The 24,314-nt window shown below is 36.1% G+C and overlaps 1 protein-coding gene across 4 annotated transcripts; it reads right to left on the reverse strand.

Annotated features, from left to right (window-relative positions):
• Nucleotides 1-1,123: 1,123 nt before the first annotated feature.
• Nucleotides 1,124-24,050, reverse strand: LOC129236314 (uridine phosphorylase 1). 4 transcript variants are annotated; one of them, XM_054870625.1, is made up of 7 exons: nucleotides 24,025-24,050; nucleotides 15,186-15,309; nucleotides 14,996-15,133; nucleotides 10,333-10,542; nucleotides 8,202-8,355; nucleotides 2,800-3,014; nucleotides 1,124-1,340 (listed from the first exon to the last, which is right to left on the reverse strand). In XM_054870625.1, the coding sequence occupies exons 1-7, from the start codon at nucleotides 24,033-24,035 to the stop codon at nucleotides 1,245-1,247; spliced, it is 948 nt and encodes a 315-aa protein (XP_054726600.1). In that variant the 5' UTR covers nucleotides 24,036-24,050; the 3' UTR covers nucleotides 1,124-1,244. The 4 variants fall into 4 exon arrangements, with proteins under 4 accessions (XP_054726600.1, XP_054726601.1, XP_054726602.1 ...); XM_054870626.1 differs by lacking the exon at nucleotides 24,025-24,050 and adding an exon at nucleotides 21,710-21,754; XM_054870627.1 differs by lacking the exon at nucleotides 24,025-24,050 and adding an exon at nucleotides 21,688-21,729.
• Nucleotides 24,051-24,314: the final 264 nt, after the last annotated feature.

Below are 24,314 nucleotides of genomic sequence, written 5' to 3' on the forward strand. Positions count from 1 at the left end.
GTAATGCGCTGACTATTGTGTGGGAGTAAGGATGGAAAGGATAAGATTTTGAGTTTGAGAAGTGATTTTTTTTTTTGTTTTAGAAACAGGGAAAGTAGGTGAATTTGGAAAAGTGCGAGGACCGTGTTTCACGTGGGATTCGAATCCACAACCTCTGGGATGGCAGGCTAGTGCTCTTACGCTAGACTACCGAGGCCGCTTTTTAAAATATAAAAACTATTAAAAACCAAAAAAACAAATATCAAGGACTCAGCGTAGTCTAACTCACTAAGAAACAATTTTTTTTCAGAACTCATCCATTTTGGCCCACTGTTTATATTGAGCGTTTACTATTCGTGTTTAAGAGCAAAGCCGTCACTGGTCGCCTTTTTTTACTCGACAGGATGATTTGCGTATCTTCTTATATTAATACTCCTAACTTTATATACGAAATTAGACGGACGTCTATGGGAAAGGAGACGGACGTCTTTAATTTTAAGTTATCGAGAAGAGTGCACTTACCACTAGCCTCACATGTATGGCGACTCAAGGTAACGTGTAAACTGATGAGGTCAAGTGGCTTCACTTAAGTGATATACTAAAGGAGAATTTAAAAAGCTTTATTTCTGCTGATGTGGAGATTATGAAGGATGCTTTGCAAAGAGCTGGGATTTTCAAAGAGTTACTACAGTTAGAATTGCAGCCTCAGTCTTCATTATAAGAAAGCTGGGATTGCCGGAACATGCTTCCAATGAGCCTACCTTCACATGGGTGGATGAAGTGTCCAGAGGAGGCTTCGCGAAGCTCAGTTGATCTTTCTGAGTATTGCTAAAAATTGGAGCTAGTTATCAAAAGTTGTAACTACTGGTAAAATCTTATTGCGTGTCCAGAGCACGTGAACGCCAGCGCCAACGTCAACAATCTTTTTTCAAAACAAAAAAGCATCAATTAATTAAAAATTCACACAAATAAAAAAACATTGAAAAAGCACTCTAAATATATCAAATGTAACAATAATTAATTTAAATTAGTACAGGTAGTTTGACAAGTAATTAGTAATGTAAGAATAATCGTGACTTGGCGGTCAAAACTCCAAACTTACGTTGGCAAAGTGAAGTAAGGAAAGGTGAAAATATGTTCAAAGTTTGTTTTTGATGAATTCATTTCTTCTATGATAATATTTATTTGATTAAAACCTTTTTTTATAAAATACAGTTGTCTGTTTTGTTGTCCATAAGGAAATGCGATTTGGTTTGTGCTTTTCTTTATGTGGAACTTAATATGTGACGTTTAATGAAGCGGGCCACAAGCACGAAAGGACGCTCTTCAAAGTCTTTAAGTTGTGCTTTAGTAGCTTTCACCTAAAATTATTGAATAAAATATAACATATAATGTAAAATATGTATGTACGCATGTATAAAATATTTAAATATTAATTTATTTATGCATACACATGTGTACAGGGCCCGGCACCCGAAGTGTAACCAATTAAAAAGGTCATAAATTTAGTTTGGAAAATTACTCTCACTCAATTGAAAGTAAAAAATGTGTGAAAATAATACACAAATTAAGACTCAATTTACTTTTGCTCGATATGATCACCTTTTGCCTTGAGTATGGAGTATGGCCTTGGGACGGTCCAGAAACGAATCGCAAGCTGACTTGCAGGTATTTTATCCCACTTGTGGACAAAGGCTTTTTTCAGCGCCCCGAGACTGGTGAATCTTTTAGTTCGGGTCTTACTCTCCAAAATGGCCCAAATAGAATAATCCATCGGATACGCGTCTGGTGAATTTGAGAGCCATTGTGTGGACGTTATGAAGTTCGGAGCGATGTTTTTTAACCATTCTTGATTCACTCGATCTTTGTGAGTCGGTGCCGCGCTGCCGAGTCCTGTTGAAACGTCCGTGGTCTGCCACCGAAATGTTTGTCTGCCCACGGCTTCAAAGCAACCATTTACCTTGACGCCAGGCTCGATGAAAACAATTGGAGAGCGCACATCTGTGGTTACAGCGACCCAAACCATTACCTGTGACAGGTGCTGCCTCCTGGTGGCCAATCGAATTGCTCAATTTAAAAAATTGTGTCGTCAACTCTGTCGCTCTCTCAAGTTGTTGTAGCAGCATAGACATTACCAAGACTTACATACGGGGAATGCTGCTGGAGTGACAGTCCTTGGCCGGATATACATCCGGGTCGTTTCGGTAACGCAGAACCGACTGTCGTGGAAACGCCTCTCTCAAGTCTGACTTGTTGCTTCTTTGGTGTGAGATCAAGCGCCGTTTGGATCTTGTAAGGCTTGACTTTGAGATCATTTTTCAGTATGTGGCGGATGCTACGGTGAGATGTTTTCAGTACTTTCGCCATTTGATTGGCACTTCGTCGGGGATTTCGCTCAAGTCGCTTCTTCACTTTTTGAACCATTTCACGTGACGTTGCAAACTTTTGATGACCACCTCCATGACGTTTTGCGATGCTACCAGTATCATTGCAACGAGTAATGGTGTGATAAGCAAAAACTTTATTTACTTTAAGGTGCTCGAGCCCACGAACAATCGCTTGTTGAGATTTTCTAACCAAATATAATGCATTCACTTTATTATATTTGAAATCCATTACTGATTTCCTTTTTTCGCGTTTTCTCTCGGCAAAATCCTTCCGCGCGCTTGAAAATAATGCTCTGAACTGCCATTGAGCCGACTAACAGACAATTGATGCCCGTGCATCAGCTGCGCGACCGGTCTGAAGTTGGTTATACTTCGAATACCGGGCCCAGTACATATATATTATTGTACATAATTAGTTTAAAAATACACCCACCTGATCACCTTCTAGGCGATTTAGCAGCGTAACGCATACATCAGCGGCACGTATGCCACAGTGCAACGTCAAGGAAGCAAACATGGGTGCCTCCATCTCGATGTTCTTTATGCCGCATTCATCGTGACAACGTTTCAGGAAATTTAACTTATCTTCAAGTGTGTATCGTTCACCATTAACCTTGGTGCAAGAGGCACCATCGAGTCGGCCTTGTCCTATAATGCATAGAAAAAGAGGAAAATAAAACGAAATAGATATTTTTGTTTTTTGTAGGAATTTGTTTAGGAACAATTGGCCGTGAGCGAAGCAGCCAGTACGCAACACATGAAGCAGTAATTGGAAGTATGATATCTAATTTCCACCCTGTGTCACCCATCTTGAGCTACTTAATAAATCCCTGATGTCCTGTTGGAAAAGCTACTTTTTATTTCATAGCGAATTCCAAAGAAAAATTACTCAAAACCATAGCAATGAAAACTTTTACTATAAAAGTTGGCAGGCAATATTGTTTATCCATTCTGCTTTGTTTGAAATAATATTTTATTTAAATCAATAAAACAGAATGAGATTTTTAGAATTCTTCGTTTATACTTTATAGTATTAAAGGATGCAATAAAGGAAAACATTCGAACCACAACGTTTTTCTTAACAATCTTCGATTAAGATTTTATCAAAGATGCCTATGTTTTTATAAATAAAAGTATTTTTTTCTCTTTAAGAGTTTCCACTTTACTCAAGTTGTTTTATTTAATGCTTCAGTGATGAAGTCTTCGTTTTCAAAAGTGCAAATTTGTGCCTTATTTTAATTGTAAATCAGCTGATTTATTTTTTTCTTTCGTCGTGTCCATAGGACTGTCAGCCCAGGCGAATTCATTCTTTGTTTTTTACTTTGCCGATACTCTTCTTTGGCAATCAAACGCACAAAATATTGTTGTTGGCCTAGTGCCACCACCTTTAATGAATGTGCCTTATAAAAAACTAATCGAAAATTGAAGCCGTTCGAATTTTAATGGGTAATTTTTTGCGATACTTGGAACTGCGCAAACTAAAAACGAGTCTCGTTTGCCGCAATCAGGCAAAAAAGTTGTTCCAATAATATCCTTCTCCCAAACTAGAACACGTTTAGGAGTTTTTAATTTCTTAAAAGTATTAGCGAAACTTCAATTTTTACTCTAATTTGGTGAGCTGGTTGTCCTTAAGTTTCCAGATTAAGAAATGAGTTCAAAGGAATGAGCTAAGCTTTAACATAAATAAAATTATTTGTTTAAGACGATTCCATCTTGTTCACCACTAAAGCGAAAATATAGGGTGTTTTTTTTTAGAGGTTAGGTTTTCAAGATGAAATAAAACGTATATAATTTAATGTTATGGCCAAGAACTTAGCTTTATTATAAAGATAAGGGTTTGCCATTATGTTTTAAAAATGATTTCGGGCAAGTGGCCGCCGCGGCTGGCTCGAATAAATTCCAGCCGAGAGGCCCAATTTTCGACCAGTTTTTGCAGCAATTGGGGCCGTATGTCAGCAATAACGCGCCGAATATTCTCTTCCAAGACGTCAATCGTCTCGGGCTTATCTGCGTAGACAAGCGACCTCACATAGCCCCACAAGAAATAGTCCAGCGGTGTTATATCGCACGATCTTGGAGGCCACGCCACAGGTCCACGGCGCGAGATAACGCGCTCACCAAAAGTTTCCTTCAATAAATCGATTATTGCGTTGGCTGTATGGCATGTAGCGCCGCACACTGGGGATTTTGCGGAAAAAAGTCAAATTTGCAACATACCACCTACGCAATGTTTAATGGTATTTCTGAATTCCAGAATAGAACCAACAATAAAATCAAAAAGAATTACTAAACTCTGACTTACAGTTTTTTTTTTTTTATAGATATGTCAAAAGTATAATTTTTTTATAGTATTGAACTGACCAAGAAAAAACTTCAAAGCCCAAGGTGGTTTTTTTTCTTTTTGCTTGAGCCGACTTCCAATTTTTTATTTTTCATTTAGGGTACGATATTTTTATATATTTTAGCCGGAAGAACAAAGGCTGTAAAGCATTTGATTATCTATTTATAATTAATTTTACGAAAAAAAAAAAAATCATATTCCTTCATATTCGTGGATCTGCAAGTTGAGCTACATTTACCTACGGTCAGAAACTAGTATCAACGTGTTGCTTAATAAGGTTTCTTTCAGTTTTAATCAATTGCAGGTGCCACCAGGCGCCACTGATTATTTTTTGGCAATGATAATAACTAAACGCTTTCTAGTGTGTGCATAATGATAACGAAACACTTTTAATTTTGTTTTGACATTTTGAGGGTAATTCAGAATTATGAACTTACATGTATCCTGTGCGTAAATATTTGCTGGCTTATATTAATAAAAAAAAAAAAATTATGAATTAAAAAAAAAAATTTGTATCCAGCTTAGAAAGGACCACGCCATTAGTAGTTGTTGACGCCGATGATGTTAATTAATATCTCCCGCATACACCAGCAAAAAACCTTTTTTTTAAAAAATAGTTTTTAGACATGTTCTTTTCATACACAAATATATACAACTTCGTTAGTAGTAAAAATGTAAATATTTTTTGGGATGTATACTTTTTTCCGCATCTCTGTACAAGAATCCCCAGTGTGCGCCGTCTTGTTGGAACCAAAGGTCGTCCACATCAACATCGTCCAATTCAGGCACGAAAAAGTCATTAATCATGGCTCTATAGCGCTCTCCATTGACTGTAACATTATGGCCGGCTTCATTTTTAAAGAAATATGGACCAATGATTCCCTCTGCCCATAGAGCACACCAAACAGTGACTTTTTGAGGATGTAACGGCGTCTCAGCAATGGCTTGTGGATTATGTTCACTCCAAATGCGACAATTTTGCTTATTGACATACCCATTCAACTAAAAGTGAGTTTCATCGCTGAACAAAATTTTCTTCGATGCGTCGCGCGAACCGAACCATTATTTTCGTAATAAATTTGCACGATTTGCAAACGTTGTTCAGGTGTTAGTCTATTCATTATGAAATGGCAAACCAAACTGAGCATAAATCAAGTGACAGCTGTCAAAAAGACCATCTACGAAAAAAGTAGTGTCAACTTGAAAACCTAACCTCTAAAAAAAACACCCTTTACATGCTGATGTGTTTCATGCTGATCCTGTACTCGGCGTCAATTAATGCGGAATCAGCCATCTTAACACTGCGTTTCGTTAGAGACCAAAGTTCAGCGTGAACAAATTGCTTGACCTTATCAGAGTAGCAAATCATCACGTCAGGACGAAAAGAAGTCGCCTATATGACGCGATATCTGAATTTGGTATCAGGCAATTAGTGCGGCCATATTAAGTGACGTTAGATAATACCACCAGGCCCATCAAATTAGGAATAATGTAACCGACCCTTTGACCAAACAAAGTTTTAAGCCCGGTGCTTTCCTTTGGTATAATTTCTCAAAGCTGATGCTGGAAAATATTGAGCTAAATCCCTCTGGCACCATTTTTTAACCAAAATACATTTGCTGGTGTATGCGGGAGATATTAATTAACATCATCGGCGTCAACAACTACTAATGGCGTGGTCCTTTCTAAGCTGGATACAAATTTTTACCAAAATTTCAAACTTTCGGATTTTTAGAAAAATTGTGGGTAAACAGTTTGGTAGCCTATTGAAATTTGGAATAATATTTTGCTAATTTCAGGTGGCTCAAAATTCGCGTTGATTTTTGTTGGTGGTTCACGCATTTTCTTCCATATATAGTAATGCGCGCCCAAATTTTTTTATGAAAAAAATGCATAAAACCACCAGCGCAAAACAAAATTTCAAAAATCAACACGATTTTCGAACCACTTCGAACTTGCAGCTTATTATTTTTCTAAAAATTCAGGTTAAAAAGTTTGAAGTTTTGATAAAATTGGTTGAATTTTTAAAAATACATACCTTCTACTCAAATATGAACGAGACGTTATCAAAAAAACGGTCCGCGGATGACATATGGCAAAAATAAATTTTTTTTGTTTTTTGGTTGGACTGTTATAAGCTTACATGGCAAATTGCAGCGTGATATGTCACATAGTTTGTTTTCTGTGCTACTGTAAACAAGTCAAGCTCGAGTGTGTTCTTCGAATTTAACGATGGAAATTCAAGTTGAACAAAGAATTTGTTTGAAATTTTGTTATTCCAACAAAATTTCGGCTTCAGACGCCTTAAAAATGTTGCAGACAACCTATGGGGACTCTGCTCTATCGCGTGCACGTGTTTTTCAGTATGTACTCTTTCAAAGAGGGCCGCACATCAACCCAAAAAACCACGCCAAAGTCGCTCAAAAATTAAGGTTATGCTGACTGTTTTTCAGGTGTAAGTCTATTCATTATGAAATGACAAACCAAACTGAGCATAAATCAAGTAACAGCTGTCAAAAAGACCATCTACGAAAAAAGTAGTGCCAACTTGAAAACCTAACCTCTAAAAAAAACACCCTTTAGTAAATAGAGTGCAAATGAAAGAAGTGTTAGGATGTGGGTATTAAGCAAATTATGATTGAGAATTTTTCAATTAAAAAGTATTTTTTGAATGACGTGACCACTTAGTTCTTAACTTAAACTTTACGTACTTTATATTTTTTTTATTTTATATTTTCTATTAAATTAAATTTTTTCTACGCAAATGGCCATTCAAAAATATTATTCAATTAAAGCAATCCACAGGAAACTGTGAAGCCTCTCCTTTGCGGATATCCTGCGTTGTTCAAAACACGCTTAAAATATCACCACAGTTTGAAGTAGATATCTCAGCAATAGGTTGGAATCGTCTCCTTAAGTTCGCAATAGAAACACGCACCAAACAGGTGGACTATTTCAAAACGCATAACTAATGAATTCCATTTAGTATCACTATGGACCGAACCGGACTATGCGGGACTGCAAGTCAACCAGTTCAACCAAACCTAACCTAACCTATCTTTGTAATGATATATGTTTATATGTTGTTATCACAATATGGCGCAAAATTAATCATCATATAAAATTTTTCGTTGAACTTTACGCGGTCCATTGCTTGCTCGTTTATATATTGTAGCTGTCTAGTTCACAAGTGTCTAATATGATTGACGTACGACGCCATTTGCAAAAGTTATAAATCTTTCGATAGAGTTATTAATTTTGCGCCACCTTAGTTTTCAAAAAATAGGTGGCACCGTCAGCTAAAATCATGTTTTTATTAACCGACTGGCTCGACATGCGCACGATGCGATTGTATCAAAGCATTTCTAAGGCTGCTAAACACAAGACAGTAGTTTTTGAGTGATAGTTTCGCAGAAATTTTGTACATATTTTTATATACTCCTAGTAGGTATGTAATGATGTAGAAATTAAAATTTTCATGTAGAAAAACATACCTTCATAGAAACACTCTGCACCCATCGTATTGCCTTCGATAACCTTCCAAATCTTTTCTGCTTCGCCATCCACTGCTTCGGCGCAAGCAAGCAAGTCCTTACGCAGACGATCGTCAAAATAAGCGGGCCTTACGACGCGTTCTCCTAAAATTGCCTACAATTTGCAAAATAGTTGACATATAGTATATTAAGTAAGAATTTCATGAGCTTTTGTCGGCTGTACTTGTAAAGTAAATAATTAATAGTAATAGTTATTAAAAAATGCAAAAAAAAATTATGTGGAGGCCCTTGCGTACTCGAATTACTCCGGAGAAGTCCAACTTGATGGAATTTGTGATCTGCATACTGTACTTATTTTAATTAATAATTTAGTCAAATTATTTGGAAGCTATTCGCCAAGCGTCAGCGATTGCTAGCTGATTAGCATGAAGCCTTCTCTTTCGAGTGCAGCACTTCTCGCTTCTGTAAATAAATGAGTATAGCTAAAGCCTTTGTTCGCATTGGAGTCGTTTTATTTTTCATTGCTTCGCTCAAATATGTTAAATGTAACAATGAAACAATAAATTGTTGTAAAATTTCACATGAAGCTGGAAAATCCCGTACAGAAACTTATGGTTTACTGAGAACAAAAATATTATATAATATTGAGTTGGCAACTAAGTAATTGCGGATTTCACTCATAGATGGTTTCAGTTGAATTTTTAGATTTGCAGACGTAGTACAAATGTAAAACACATTTTGTTATTTGATAGTTGGCAATTCAGCTCTCAATCAGAAAAAAAAAATTTTTGATCGGTTGCGTAGTTTTCGTTTGGCGCTCGTTGAAGAATGGAAAATCAAAAGGAACATTTTCGTCATATTTTGCTTTTTTATTTTCGCAAAGGGAAAACCGCATCGCAAACTCATAAAAAGTTATGTGTTGTTTATGGTGACGAAGCCTTAAAAGAACAATAGTGTCAAATTGCCAAATTTCGTTCTCAAAGATGAAAAACGCTCTAATCGTCCAGTTGAAGTTGATGACGCCCTAATCCAAGCAATAATCGACTCGGATCGTCACTGTACAACACGTTAGATTGCAGAGAAGCTTCATGTATCTCATACATGCATTGGAAATATCTTAAAACTACTTGGCTATGTTCAAAAACTCGATACATGGGTTCCTCACGAACTGAAAGAAATGCATTTAACGCTGCGACTTGCTAAAGAAACGTAATGAGAATGGTCCATTTTTACAACGACTGATAACTGGCGATGGAAAATTGGTTGTTTACAACAATATCAAGCGAAAAAGATCGGGGAGCAGGCCAGGTGAACCAATTGACAAATCGAAAAAGTATTGTATTCCATCATGACAATGCAAGGCCACACACATCTTAGGCCACTCGGTAAAAATTATTGGAGCTTGGTTGGGATATTTTGAAACATCCACCATATAGTTCTGACCTTGCACCATCTGACTGCTTTTTGTTTCGATCTTTACAAAACTCCTTGAATGGTAAAAATTTCAATATTGATAATGATGTCAAATCGTACCTGGTTCAGGTTTTTGCTAATAAAAAGCAGACGTTTTATGAACGTGGGATTATAATGCTGCCTGAAAGATGGCAAAGGGCATTGATCAACATGGGCAATACATTACAGAATAAAGTTATTTATGGTAGTTGATAAAATTATCTTTGATTTTCTAAAAAAATTCGCAATTAATTAGTTGCCAACCCAATATATGGCTATGCATTTTTTTGTACTTGTTTTTTAATAGTCTAAGTATTTTCGATATAGTCGACAAAACGCCGGTTCCTGCTTTATGCAGTAACTCTAGTTTGCTTAAGACGTAATCTGAATGAAAAGAAACTGAATTCGAGTCCGTTGGACCTGTGAAAGAAAAAGCGATTCTACGTGTCCTGAAGGAATTAACAGAAGACGCCTTCCTACACGGTTTCTAAGAATGGAATATTCGCAGAGAGCGTTATACTTGTAGGTATAGACGAGAAGTGTACTTATGTAGGTGATAATAAGTAAATGTGCACCATAGGAAACCGAAATAAGATTATACATATTTTGCACCTAAAGTAGCGTTATTTAATAGCCACACCTCGTATTGTGCCGTTTTTAAACCTCAAAATGTACTTACAATTTCATATTCACTGCGCAATAACCCATTGTATCCCTTATTGGTGACAACCACAGTCCCCGGGCTAACACCCAATCCCCCACTGGTGCCAATGCGTATGAAAAGTGGATCATCACATCCAGCATAATGTACCAATTTGATCAATTCATGTAATACTACGCTCATAGTTGAGCTACCAACGCCATGGCTAACGCACAGCACGGAACCAACCTTGAAAATTTAAGTAACAATAAAAAAGAATAATAAAAATATTAATAAAAAAATATATAATAAAACATAATACATAAAATTTTTTAGAAAAAATCAATTATCTACATATGTACAAACATATTTATTACACTACTATATACGCATATGGTAATTAAAATAGGTACCCCGTTACGTCCATACGTAAAATGCGAATTTTTTTTAATAAATAATAATAGCAATTATTAAATTTTATGTGGCTATCCGTTTTTGTGGTATCTGTTTTTGGCACCTAAAGACGACCTGATATCCATAGTTTCATTTGGAAGGAAATTTGATGACAGGGTAGATAAAAGTAGCCGAATGAATAATAGAGAGGAGATGGAGCGGGAAACCGATTGAAGTTGCTGTGACAGTCAGGCTGCACTGAACGTCAATGGAGAACGCTAAGCAAGCCTCAAAGATTGTTCAAGAATATAATAAGAAGCTTAATTCTGTCGCAAGACAGAACTGGCTTGTACTTATATGGGTTTGCCGATGAATTGGTCAACCGTGGATCAGCGGTTCCCCCACAAGGGCCAGAGCCAATAACCGGAATCAGTTCCGCAGGAATCATGAATTGGATCAGCGATTATGTAGGCAATCTACATAAAGAGCGATGGTCCGGTCTAGAACGCTGCATAACTGCAAAGTGTTTTGTGGCAAGTTCCGAACTGTCAAACGTTCTACTAAAACTTGGAAGGAACGACGTTCGGTTGATAGTCGGTATTATTGCAGGACACAACCAGGGGGTCAGCATATGACATCGAGGACCCGATGTGCCTGTCTTACTTGGAGGAGGCGGATAGCACTGAGCGCTTTCTCTGTGCGTGTTATGTATTTGCTAGAGCAAGGCTACCAATTTTAGATCCCGATGTCATGGGAATGAGTAATATTCGTTCTCTCAAACTGACGGATATTTTCAGATTTCCCAAAGAATCTGGAAAATTCTCACAGGATTAGCTATTCTTGTCTCTGTCTCTATTCTTTCCTATCTCTTTCTCTGATACTTTTCTTCTTCCCTCCTTGACTATCTACCCTCTTTCCAGAGCTCTAAATACAATGGACTTTTTAGCCTGAGTATTTTAGGAACCACCAAATCTCTTGTAGCTCCTTGCCTCGACCTATTCAAATTTCAATTTCATGTGGTTATGCCATAATCTAATATAGGTGAGGTTAGGTTGAAGCGGTTGTCCACTATGGGACATATTCAGGCTCAGAGCCCATTGTGATGTTGCATAAAAATGTACTTTTCAAAAATTTGATGAAATCCCTGGTTTCTGCAGTAGTGAGATTTTCCAATTTATTACAAAATTGTCTACCTAAAATGATAAATCTACGTCTGGATAGAGCAGGACAGTGGCACAGTAGGCGCGAGATTGTCGCTTCCTCCTCCTCATCTAGAAAACTTCTATAGAAGTCATGTGCTTGCACACCCATCCTTTGGGCGTGCCTACCTATGAGGCAGTGCCCCGTTATAACTTAAATCTGTGTGTTAAGACTGTGCTTATCTCGCCTTAGCAGAAGTTCCGTACGTTTAGCATTGAGAGTCGGCCACAATTGTCGGGCGATTCTGCAAGTGGTTTCATTACGCCATCTTTCATTTACTGCTCTTACAATCTCCTCAAACATATGTAAGTAGCTTAGATGTTTGCAAGGGTACGCCTATGTCATTGTCTGTGTACTCATAGGTCAATTTGGCGCCAGGTAGCGCAACACACTGTGCCAGTGTCACGACTTTCATTATTAACATCACTTCAGCCTGAAAGACACTACAGTAGTCGGGAAGCCGAAAACTGAAGGACCCAATTGTTCGGATTATACACCTCCGCCCACCCTGCTGTCGAGCTTTGAGCCATCTGTGTATCCATGGATAGACTTTCCATGTCTTACCTCGTCCCATTCCCATGATTCCCTCGAGGGTAGGAAGGTCGTGAACGTTGTAATAGCAAATGTAGGCGGGACTGCATAGTCCACCTGTCCGGGAAGCTCGAACAAACCATCCAGGATTTCACCGTGGCCGTAGTCGGTTTTTGACCACTTACTCAAAGTGCTCAGCCTTATTGCCGCGCTGCGCGCAATATATTTTAATACAACAAATATAAATAATAATTGAAGGATATTTTAAAACTTAAACTGGTGATAATAGGAACAAAAAGGTAATATTCATGTGGCCATTAAAATAGATACAAGATAGAAATAGCTACAATACAAAAAGAACTTAGTGATTTTATTAATGCAAAATGCAGTTTAAATTATCGAAGTTTAATCAATAACCACTGCGTTCGCTATGATTGTCAATGATTTATTGTATTCGATTTGGCATAGAATTAATAATCCTACGGGAGGCTTCTGTGGGTATGGAATAGCATAGTGCTTTGATTTTTTGCTATAAATCCTTTGTACTTTTTGATTTTTCCTTCCCGATTCGCATCTTTAAATCTACCCAAAGGTTTTCAATGGGGTTTAGGTCGGGTGACTGGATTGGCCAATCCATAACTTTAACATTGTTTTGTAAAAACCATTCACATACCAACAATGAGGAGTGTTTTTGGGTATTATTTTGCATAAGAACAAATCAAAGTAGCATATTCCACTCAGCAAATGGTAGCATCACTTTTTGAAGATATCCTTGGAAATAAATTTGTCCATTTTATTGGTTATGACCTCAGTAGGTCCTACTCCATATCAAGAGAACCATCCCCAAATCATTACTTTGCCGCCACCGTGCTTGATTGCTTTTTTTTTTGGAACTATGGTGAGAAGTCTTGTCCTTTAGGACGTATGTCAGACGTCGCTCAACATCATTTCCAAAGAATGTTATACCATTTTTTCATACCCTCTTGTCCACACAATGACTTGGGCTCTTGTGTGAAACTTTTCCTCTTCCTTAAATTTGTTTCTTGTTCCGGCAGCGGAACTTTGCGAGCTATTTTCCCTGGTAGATCCATGTTGTAAAATCTACGCCGTACAGTTTTCGCTGATTTATGCGACCAATAACGCAACTTTATATAACGCGTACAGGGTCTGGCACTCGAAGTTTAACCAACTTCAGACCGCTCGCGCAGCTGATGCGCGCGGAAGCATTTTGCCGAGAGTAAACGCGAAAAAAGAAAATCAGTAATGAATTTCAAACGTAATCGTGTGCCTGCTCTATATTTGGTAGGAAAATCACAAGCAGCGATTGTTCGTGAGCTCAAGCTCCTTAAAGTAAATAAAGGTTTTGTTTATCGCACCACTACTCGTGACAACGATACTGGTGTCATCGCGAAACGTCATGGAGTTGGTCGTCAAAAGACTGCAACGTCACGCGAAATGGTTCAAAAAGTGAAGAAGCGACTTGCGCGAAATCCCTGATGAAGTTCCAATCAAATGGCGAAAGAACCGAGAATATCTGAACGTAGCATCCGTCGCATACTGAAAAATCATCTCAAAGTCAAGCCTTACAAGATCTAAAAGGGGCATGATCTCACACCAAAGCACCAACAAGTCAGACTTGAGAGAGCGAAGGAGTTGCTTCGCTCGGCCGGAAGCGGTCAATTTCCGAACATTGTGTTTACTGACGAGAAAATTTCCCAAATTGAGTAGTTCGTGAACTCCCGAAACGATAGAGTTTATTTGACCGACCGTTCATACGAGAATTTGAGCCATCGATTGGCCACCAGGAGGCAGCACTCGCCACAGGTAATGGTTTGGGGCGCTGTAACCGCAGATGGGCGCTTTTCAATCATCGAGCATGGCGTCATGGTAAATGCGAAATATTATCGGGAAAGTATTCTGGAGGTTATTTTGAAGCCGTGGGCAGACAAACATTTCGGTGGCAGACCATGCACGTTTCAACAGTATTCGGCACCTTCTCACAAAGCTCGAGTGAACCAAGAATGGGTAGAAAACAACTTTTCGAGCTTCATAACGTCCACACAATGGCTCTCAAATTCACCAGACGCGAATTTGATGGATTATTCCATTTGGGCCATTTTGGAGAGCAATACCCGAACTAAAATATTCACCAGTCTCGAGGCGCTGAAAAAAGCCATTGCCCGCGATTGGGCCAAAATATCTGCAAGTCACATTCGGGCAGCTTGCGATTCATTTCTGGACCGTCTCAAGGCCATATTCCATACTCAAGGCAAAAGATGGTCATATCGAGCAGAAGTAAATTGATTCTGAATTTTGGATTATTTTCACACATTTTTTACTTTGAATTAAATAAAAGAAATTTTCCAAACTAAATGTATGACCTTTTTAATTGGTTACACTTCGAGTGCCGGGCTCTCTATTTTTACTTAACAACGAAGCAGTGACGCTATTTGTAAAAAAAACGAAATTTCAATAATAGTTTTAAATTTTTCAGAACGGCACAAGGGAATCGATAAATAAAGGCAGCGTACCTATTTTAATGGCCATATGTGTATACATATATAATTTTATTAATTACCATAAAACCAGCATATCTGTGACCCTCTTCGAACAAATCCTTTTGATAATCACTTCCGGAATTCCCGTCGTACACATTTTCATGTATATATTTGGCCAATTCACGCATGCGTGTATCCTTTCCACCCAAACATACAACCTGATAAATGAAATATGATAGTATATATTGGCTCGGGAAACGTTCTGCTAACCTTAATGTGTCCATATTTCTTTCTAATGTCCGCTGTGTTTTTAGTATCTGCTATATTTACTGCTAAATGGTACAAGTAATCAGACGGCATCTGTGCTAAATTAAAATTTTTTGCTGTCATTATGCTGAAATGAAATAGAAAGAAATTAAGAACGCAGCTTTCGTGAGTAACCACTTATACATTAGGGTCATCTATCCGGGTTCAAAATAAATTCATTACTATTTTTGCATCGGAATTATAAAATTTGTTATACACCCAACTCTGTCTTTACACGGTAGATAACGTTCCTTAGAAATGCATGTAAAAAAGTACATGCGACATATGGTAAATATGGGCATATGTTCCACAACTTTAAAAAAAACGTAGAAGATGTGAAGACTTTAAATATTTTCCCAAAAAAATTGACAAAAGAAATAAAAAGGAAATCTATTTTAAATACACCTAGAAGTATTTATAAAACGAACGCTATTAATTTTTATTACAAAAAAAAAATTCAAATTAGTGTACGGTTAAAATTCAAATTCAGAACAAAAATCAATTTTGCAACTATTCAACTATTCTCTAGTTGTTTACACAAGGTGTCGCAAAATTAATCACCTATCGGAAAATTTTTATTTTTTGTAAATGGCGTCGTACGTCAGGCATATTTTGCACTTGTGAACTAAACAAGTGCAATATACAAACAGACACGCAATGAGGTGCGTAAAGGTTAAATAAAAAGTTCCATCACTCAAAATCATTGTTTGTAAGGGTTTTCCAATAAGAGGTGTTATTTTGATACTCAAAGAAAAATGCTATTTTTTAATATAACTGATCGGATATTTATTTCATTGTTAAGAGGAAGGTATGCTGTAGTAGCAAATGAATACCACGAGCACGCTTACAGGACAATATCCTTTTCATGAAATTTTCGATAACAGAATTGCAAAGTGGCTGCCCTATGTCTTCGATATTCTCACGAATTCCATCTTTGAGGTATTGAATCGGCCCTGGGCTGTTGGCGTAAAGCTTCTCTTTCACGTGGCCCAAAAAATAAATCACATTCAAAATAACACCTATTATTGGAAAACCCTTATTTGTAAAAACTGATTCAAAAACGAATTTGGATGATTAATTTTGCGCCACATTGTTCTCTGTACTTATTATCGAACGAGACGCTACCTAAAGAATACGTTCAAATTTTAATGCGCGATTGGACTTGTTTAGTTATTTAATGTACTAATTGCCCTTACACGAAAACTTTTTAGCTTGATAAGACATTTTAGGAATTATGTTTTATTTAAAAAAATATTTTTTACTAGCTTTAACCCGCGGTCCCGCTCGCGTAGGAGTAATTTTGAGGGATTTAGGATATGTATATAAAAGAATTACAAACAATAATTTCATAGAAAATAATATTTTATTAATAACCATAATATTACAATACCTGGCATCCGTTGCTATGCCTCATTGAATAAAATCATAACAACCAATCAGAAAAATGTCAAGCAAAATTATTTTTATTAATTTTCTACATATCTCAAACCATTTTTAACACACTTTTATTAGGTCGGGTTGTATGTATGTATGTATGTATGTAACGGAATCTTTGAGCTTAATTTTCACTGACTTCTAAAAATCTGATCGACTTGAAATTTTGCATACCTATCAAGGACCGATGACAATGCAATAATTTGATAAAAGTTTTCCATTATCCTTATTAGGATTGCCAGGATTAATATTTTTTTTTTTTACTGTGGGCAAAAAGTAAGGTGAATTTTGTTGTAAAATGAAAAATCTTTTTTTATTCTTGTAAATCAGTTTCTCAGGCTCCCTCCACGAAATAAGTTCTTCATCCCGATTACTTCTTTATCACGGCCGACAACTGCATAGCTTTAGACTCACAGTCGATAAGAAAGGAATTAAATATAACACGAATATATCGAATCATTTATTCACTGACTGCAATGATAACAATAATTTTCAATCATAATAAAAAAAAAATAGTTTAAAGAAACTAAATAATACGCTTTTTTGCTAATCGAACTAAAATGTAGAAAATAAAAAATAGTTTAAAAAAAATTAAAATCCCGCTTTTATTGCTGATCGAACTAAAAAGTAGAAAATAAATTTTAATGACAAAGAGGCCTATAATGAAGTAATAGCAAATCGAACAATCAGTCATAGTCAACTACCTCAGAACAAAATTAAGATACAAATAGAATAATTAACACTTTTATTAGCTCGGGTTGTATGTATGTAACGGAATCTTTGAGCTTAATTTTCACTGGCTTCTAAAAATCTGATCGACTCGGAACACACAACATAGATGACTAGATGGGAAACTCTTTTTCTCGTGAGAGCGCTGAAAAATGTGCATTTTTTATAACATTTGCCAATATTGCCACACCGGTAGAAACATGAATTGGGTATTTTTTTAAACAAAAATTGGGAATTTTTAGTTTCCACACCACCATTGAGGTTAGTATTTAGTGTGCGGTTGTGTAACAGTATATTACTCGTAAACACCTACATATACTAAAACTAAAAAAATAGTTAAAAAAAAAACTAAAAAACACGCTTTTTTGCTAATCGAACTAAAAAGTAGAAAATAAAAAATAGTTTAAAAAAACTAAAAAATACGCTTTTTTGCTAATCGAACTAAAATGTAGAAAATAAAAAATAGTTTAAAAAAAATTAAAATCCCGCTTTTATTGCTAATCGAACTAAAAAGTAGAAAATAAATTTTAATGACAAAGAGGCCTATAATGAAGTAATAGCAAATCGAACGATCAGTCATAGTCAACTACCTCAGAACAGAATTATAACAAAAATTAAGATACAAATAGAGTAATTCAAATTAGAGTTAAAAGCGTGGGATACTTGATATAGTAAATATTACAATCATTCTATTGGCAACTACCTATGTACAGAAGGTTATGAAAGTGAAACAAAAAAAATTATTTTATTTCCAAGAGCAGACGATTGGGTCCGGTGAGTTAATATAACTGATTATTTATTTCGACAACTGTGCTTAAATACAGTCGACTCTCGTTAATTCAAACCTGCGATATTTCGAACCTCTCATGAAGTCAAAGTTATCACGAGCCCCTATAAAATCTCTATACCTATATTTCGAATTATGTCCATACATTTTTATGCACTCGCTAATTCGAACGAAAAAATCATTGCTACGACGCGGTAATTCGAACTCATATGGACAAACCCTCGACAATTCAAATTTGCAAAGTTTCTTGGTGTGTTAGTAAGAACTTTGAATTTTGGCACTCCCCTGAAAATACCTTTACTGTGCGTGGTTGCGTGTTACGCATAAAACATAGGCACATTTTGACGCACGCTTCCGCACGAATCGCTTTGTTTGTATACAGATTAAAAATTTATATTAAATATGAGTCCTAAAAAGGTATAAATATTTGACGATTGCTGAAAAGAAGAAATTAATTGAAAAAGTGGAAGGAGGTGAGAAAAAAAGTGGTGTGAGTCTTTCTGACTATGTTCAAGTGGATGAAGATTTTGCTGTCTCAGGATCACTAACCGATGGCGAAATATTATCTGCGACAGATATGAATGAAAAGAGCAACGATGAAGATGAAGACAATGCATCAGAGCCTTTGGCAGAGGTGTCAGTTAAGGTAGCAAGAGCCTCATTCGATAATCTACAAAACGAAACTGATGAAACAGCATATCAGGCTCTTTTTCTCCTTAAAAAAAATTATTTAAAAGTCTGAATATGTAAAACATTAGCAGTTAAATAAAAACACTTGATATATCGAAGTTTTATTTATTTTCTCTCAAAAATTTCGAACCATTTAATATTTCAAACACTCGATAAGAGTCTCTCGAATTTCGAATTAGCGAGAGTCAACTGTACCTGAATTCATAATTTTCCTACCAGTTGCTGCACGCCTGTAGATGCATCGTCGGATGCGCGTTTACTGGTGTTAACTTATATTCAAAATATTTGTTATTGAAAATTTTCCAAGTCAAAGATAATATTTTGCATTTTTTTGTTTTTTTTTTGCATAGCAACCGCGCCAATACGCTCAAGCAAAAAAACCTAGCACTCACACACTCGCACACTTGACTGCCTGTGAAACTCACACCAAGGGTGCCCGCCAAAACATAGCCAATAGCAACCACACTCGCTTTGCTTATTCCGGGGAAGAACAAAATTCAGAACAACGAGCCTAAAGAAATTACGTGAAAACCTCACAACTGTATTCACTATCTGCAACCTCATAAGTTTAAATGTTGTCGCTTACTCTTTCAAATGTTCATTTGAGCGAGCAATTGTTGTGTTAATAACACATTGGCTGAAAAGTCCAGTGCCTTACAAAGAAAACGCGTTTTTTTTTTTGCTCGAAATTACGCTTCATTCATCAACGTAATTTCTGTTAAGAACAACGCAATCATTCCAGCGCCGCTCTAACATTTCAATGCCACTTTTGTGGAACGATTTATCTTTTGCCTCAAAATAGGCCTTAGTTTCAGCGATAACATCACATCATCAAAATCATTCGAGCAAAAAATCTTACCGGCGAGCATTTTTTTAGATCTGCGAACAGCCAGCAAATCATCGTTTAATTGTTGTTTCTGATGGAGCGGAGTCCCCATGACACTTTTCAAGTCATTGCTTTGCTTGAACAGTATTTTTCTACTTTTCCGCCAAGAGACTGACATTGCGTAAAATTAAAGCACAAAATTTCTTTTTGATCCGTTATTTTGAAAATAACAAAAGTAGCGTCACTCATAGCAAAATAACTCACGAACTCATGAATAGAATATCATGAAATTTTAACACCTCAACAGGTCTTTTTGAGGTTAGTACTAACTAAAAAAGATGTGAACGCAATAAAACTAGTGCCATCTGTGTGTTAGGCCCGGGACTTTTCAGCCCGTGTGTTATATTGTATTATTATTATTTTTTAGTGATAGAAAAGAGCAACATTATAAAAGCGTTTTTGATTACTAGGTTTGGAATAGTAATTCGCACGTTCAGAATATTAATTCTGCATATCTGTTGGTACGTCTCTTGACTTTTTTTTATACATTTTTCAATGCGCTCCATAAACTAGATAACTGCGCCCAAAAATGTGTGAGTCGAATCTAAAGAGTGGAGAAAAATATATGTATATACCAGAGTGTGGCGAGTTGTACATACTGTGACATTACCGAGACACACAAATTTACCCAAAAGTGGACGTGGCATCGCCAATTTTAATTTACAAAGTTTTACTTGCGTTCTTTTTTTTCTCTTTTTAATTTTAATTTTTTTTTTTTTTTGTTCATTATTTATACCAAATTTGAGTCTTTTTGCTTTTTTAAGAACACCAATAACATTTTTTTTTTTTGTTTTTGAAAATCTTCATTATATGGCAGGTGGTTATGGTTATTGACCGATTTCGCCCATTTTCAATACTAAACTACCTTGGGTAAAAAGTAATATTTGTATCGAGTTTTATTAAAATATATTTATTTTTGCTCGAGTTATCGTGCGCACGGATGTTTGGATAAATCCTCTAAGTCTCTTCGTTCTGAGTAGTTTGTTAGATACATCGATTTAAAAATCGCTCATTGCTCTGTGAAAATCGTATTCTAGGGATCAAAATAAGAAACTTTGCCGAAGGGACCATACCTCTAAAATGAATTCTGATGTCCCCCAATTTGGGTCGAACGAAAAATCCCACTTTGACCCATTTAGAGTGCTCCAATCGAGTCCAAATGTATGACCGACCCCCACTAACTTTGGACGGCCGATCCACCCATGCCATTGGCACACCCCCTGGAACTCCCTTGGGGGGTTCCCCATACAATCATTTCAAAATATCACCATTTTTGGCCTTTACATGAGAAAAGAAACTAAAAAGTTCGAGCCAAATTGGGGGACATCAGAATTCGTTTTAGAGGTATGGTTCCTTCGGCAAAGTTTCTTATTTTGATCCCTAGAATATGATTCTCACAGAGCAATGGGCGATTTTTTAGCCGCCCCACAAATCGACCCGGCCTAAAGTAGATGCCTATTACATATCGTATATAAGTATATCTCAATTTCTTTATGCAACCGTTATGCAAAAAAAGTTATAATAACCCAAAATTGCATATAAAAGCATAAGTGCTCGGATATGAAAGTAATCAAATACATGTACTCAGCTTTTTGATTTTTCATCATTATTTCATAAGTTAACTTTGCTTTTGCCTGAAACAGCACTACACACACACGCACTGAACATATTCGATATTTGTGTACATATCAACGAAGCGCGCTGAATACTGACGATCATCTTTTCGATATTTATTTGTATGCAAATCCCATTACGGTTTTTGTGTACCGATTTATTATCAAGCCAAAATACGTATGTATATACATCTGTATATTTTTTTACACAAAACGCCTCGATGTTATTATATTAATATTATTAATAAATACTTTCTACTTTCTCATTGTCTAATTAAATTCAAAACTAAGACTTTTCAATAATTGAGCGCATTTTTAATGACCTGCCTTAGAAATATTTAAAACGTACAAATTTAATATTACAACCAGATAACATCCGTACACTTTGAATTGCAATATGATACTGCACGGTTAATAGCAACGTCATATTTTTATACAAGATATGCATAATTCAACCCAACAAACTTTTTACAAGGGAAATTCATTCTTCGAAAAAGCTTAAAATTTCATCAAAGAAAATACGGGGAAACATAAAGCTGAGGTGTCATGGAGAATTTCGTCGTTTTGTGTTCTCCAGTGGAAATGACCCAAATTAAAGTTTCGACTTTGTCAAGCCGCAGATTTTATTTCTTCAAATTGTAAATAATGGGTTGGCAACTAAGTAATTGCGGATTTCACTCATAGATGGCTTCAGTTGAATTTTTAGGTTTGCAGACATAGTATAAATGTAAAGCACATTTTGTTATTCGATAGTTTGCAATTCAGCTGTCAATCATTAAAAAAAAATGTTTGATCGGTTGCGTAGTTTTCGTTTGGCTTCGTTGAAAAATGGAAAATCAAAAAGAACATTTTCGTCATATTTTGCTTTTTTATTTCCGCAAAAGGACAACCGCATCGCAAGCTCATAAAAAGTTGTGTGCTGTTTCTGGCGATGAAGCCTTAAAAGAACGGCAGTGTCAAATTTAGTTTTCCAAATTTCGTTCTGGTGATTTTTCACTCAAAGATGAAAAACGGTCTGGTCGTCCAGTTGAAGTTGATGACGCCCTAATCAGAGCAATAATCGATTCGGATCGTCACAGCACAACACGTGAGATTGCAGAGAAGCTTTATGTATCACAAACACGCATTGAAAATCACTTAAAACAACTTGGCTATGTTCAAAAACTCGATACATGGGCTCCTCACGAACTGGAAGAAACGCATTTAACGCAACGCATTAACAGCGGCGATTTGCTAAAGAAACGTATTGAAAATGATTCATTTTTAAAACGACTGATAACTGGCGATGACAACAAAAGCAATATGAAGCGGATAGATCATGGAGCAGGCCAGGTGAACCAACTCAAACAACATCAAAAGCTGATTTTCATCAAAAGAAAGATTCGTTATCAGTTTGGTGGAATTACAAAGGAACTGTCTACTTTGAACTCTTACCACCCAACCGAACGATCAACTCTGTCTACATTGAACAACTAATGAAATTAAACAATGAAGTTGAAGAAAAGCGGCCCGAATTCACAAATCGAAAAAGTATTGTATTCCATCATGACAATGCAAGGCATCCACCATGTAGTCCTGACCTTGCACCATCTGATTATTTTGTGTTTCGATCTTTACAAAACTCCTTGAATGGTAAAAATTTCAATACTGATGATGATGTCAAATCGTACCTGGGTCAGTTTTTTGCTAATAAAAAACAGAAGTCTTATGAACATGGGATTATGATGCTGCCTGAAAGATAGCAAAAGGTCATTGATCAAAATGGGCAATACATTACAGAATAAAGTTATTTAGTTCCATGAAATAATTGTCTTTGATTTTCTAAAAAAAATCCGGAATTATTATAAATACTTAGTGGCCAATCCAATAGAATCATATAATTATTCCATTTATTTCGTATCTTTTTGATTAAAAAATTGAAAAACACCCGATTTTTAGAGTGTCGATTGAAAACCGCACCATTTTGTCAATTTTTTTTATTCTAGTACGGGACATAACTACAGTCGTACTAAGTAACAATTTTTTTGGTTTTTGTGTTTCAGATAATAGAAGAGCCAAAATGGATCACACCGCTCAAGTCCAGTTTTTCGGGAGGGTAAACTTCAACGCCATTTTTGAAATTATTAAAACTAAAAAAAAAAATTCTTCATTTTTGTAAAAGAAGTTAAATAAAAAGCCTAAAAAATTTAATTATTATTTTTCATTTTTTTTATTGTAAAACAAAATTCCTGAAAATACCCTAAATTTTCGAGCTCTAGACCACCGGGACCACTTAATATCTTGCCACGTTTATACCTATGAAATGGGAATTTTTCAATAAAAAAATACTAAATTTTCTTGTTCCTATGGTTATGTTACCTCTTTGAGACTCTAATGCAATGGACGAGTATTGTAAAATTCGATAAATTGCTCGCGGTAACACACGTCGTAGTTTTAAGACGCAAAACCTCGATACCGATTTCACAGGTATACATCCTGTAATAGACACTCGCATTATTATTACGATATGTGGCAGTGAAGCCAGCAGGGGATATTAAGTGTAAAGAGCACGACCGAAAAATGCGTTGGGTATGCACAGCTCGTATCAATAGCACTTATAATTAAAGCTCGTTTATAACTACATATTTTATATGCACTTATATGCATATATACATACATACACACCACACATTCATAGGCACAGCGCGATCGCTGTTACAGTATCGTCAAGAAATGTCTTTCTTTTCTTCACGAGCTCACTTATCGCAAAATTGTACGAGTATAAATCAGATGTGATTTATAGTATCTATGAAGGAGAAATTTAAGTATTAAATAATTCAAGAAACTAAAGGGTTTTCCAATAACAGGTGTTATTTTGAATAGGATTGCGCTATCGAGAGATGATTAACGATTTTTTATGGCCGGAATTGGATGGTATTGATAATGGACAACCTTTATTTTCAACAAGACGGCGC

Source organism: Anastrepha obliqua, chromosome 1 (genome assembly GCF_027943255.1).
Source record: "Anastrepha obliqua isolate idAnaObli1 chromosome 1, idAnaObli1_1.0, whole genome shotgun sequence".
Lineage (NCBI taxonomy): Eukaryota > Metazoa > Arthropoda > Insecta > Diptera > Tephritidae > Anastrepha > Anastrepha obliqua.

What these genes read in the sequence shown, in the direction of transcription:
- LOC129236314 (XM_054870625.1), bottom strand. An exon ending in AGAAATATGGACACATTAAG is followed by an intron (nt 15,134 to 15,185) that starts GTTAGCAGAACG and finishes TTCATTTATCAG; the next exon opens with GTTGTATGTTTGGGTGGAAA. An exon ending in ACAGATATGCTGGTTTTATG is followed by an intron (nt 10,543 to 14,995) that starts GTAATTAATAAA and finishes TAAATTTTCAAG; the next exon opens with GTTGGTTCCGTGCTGTGCGT.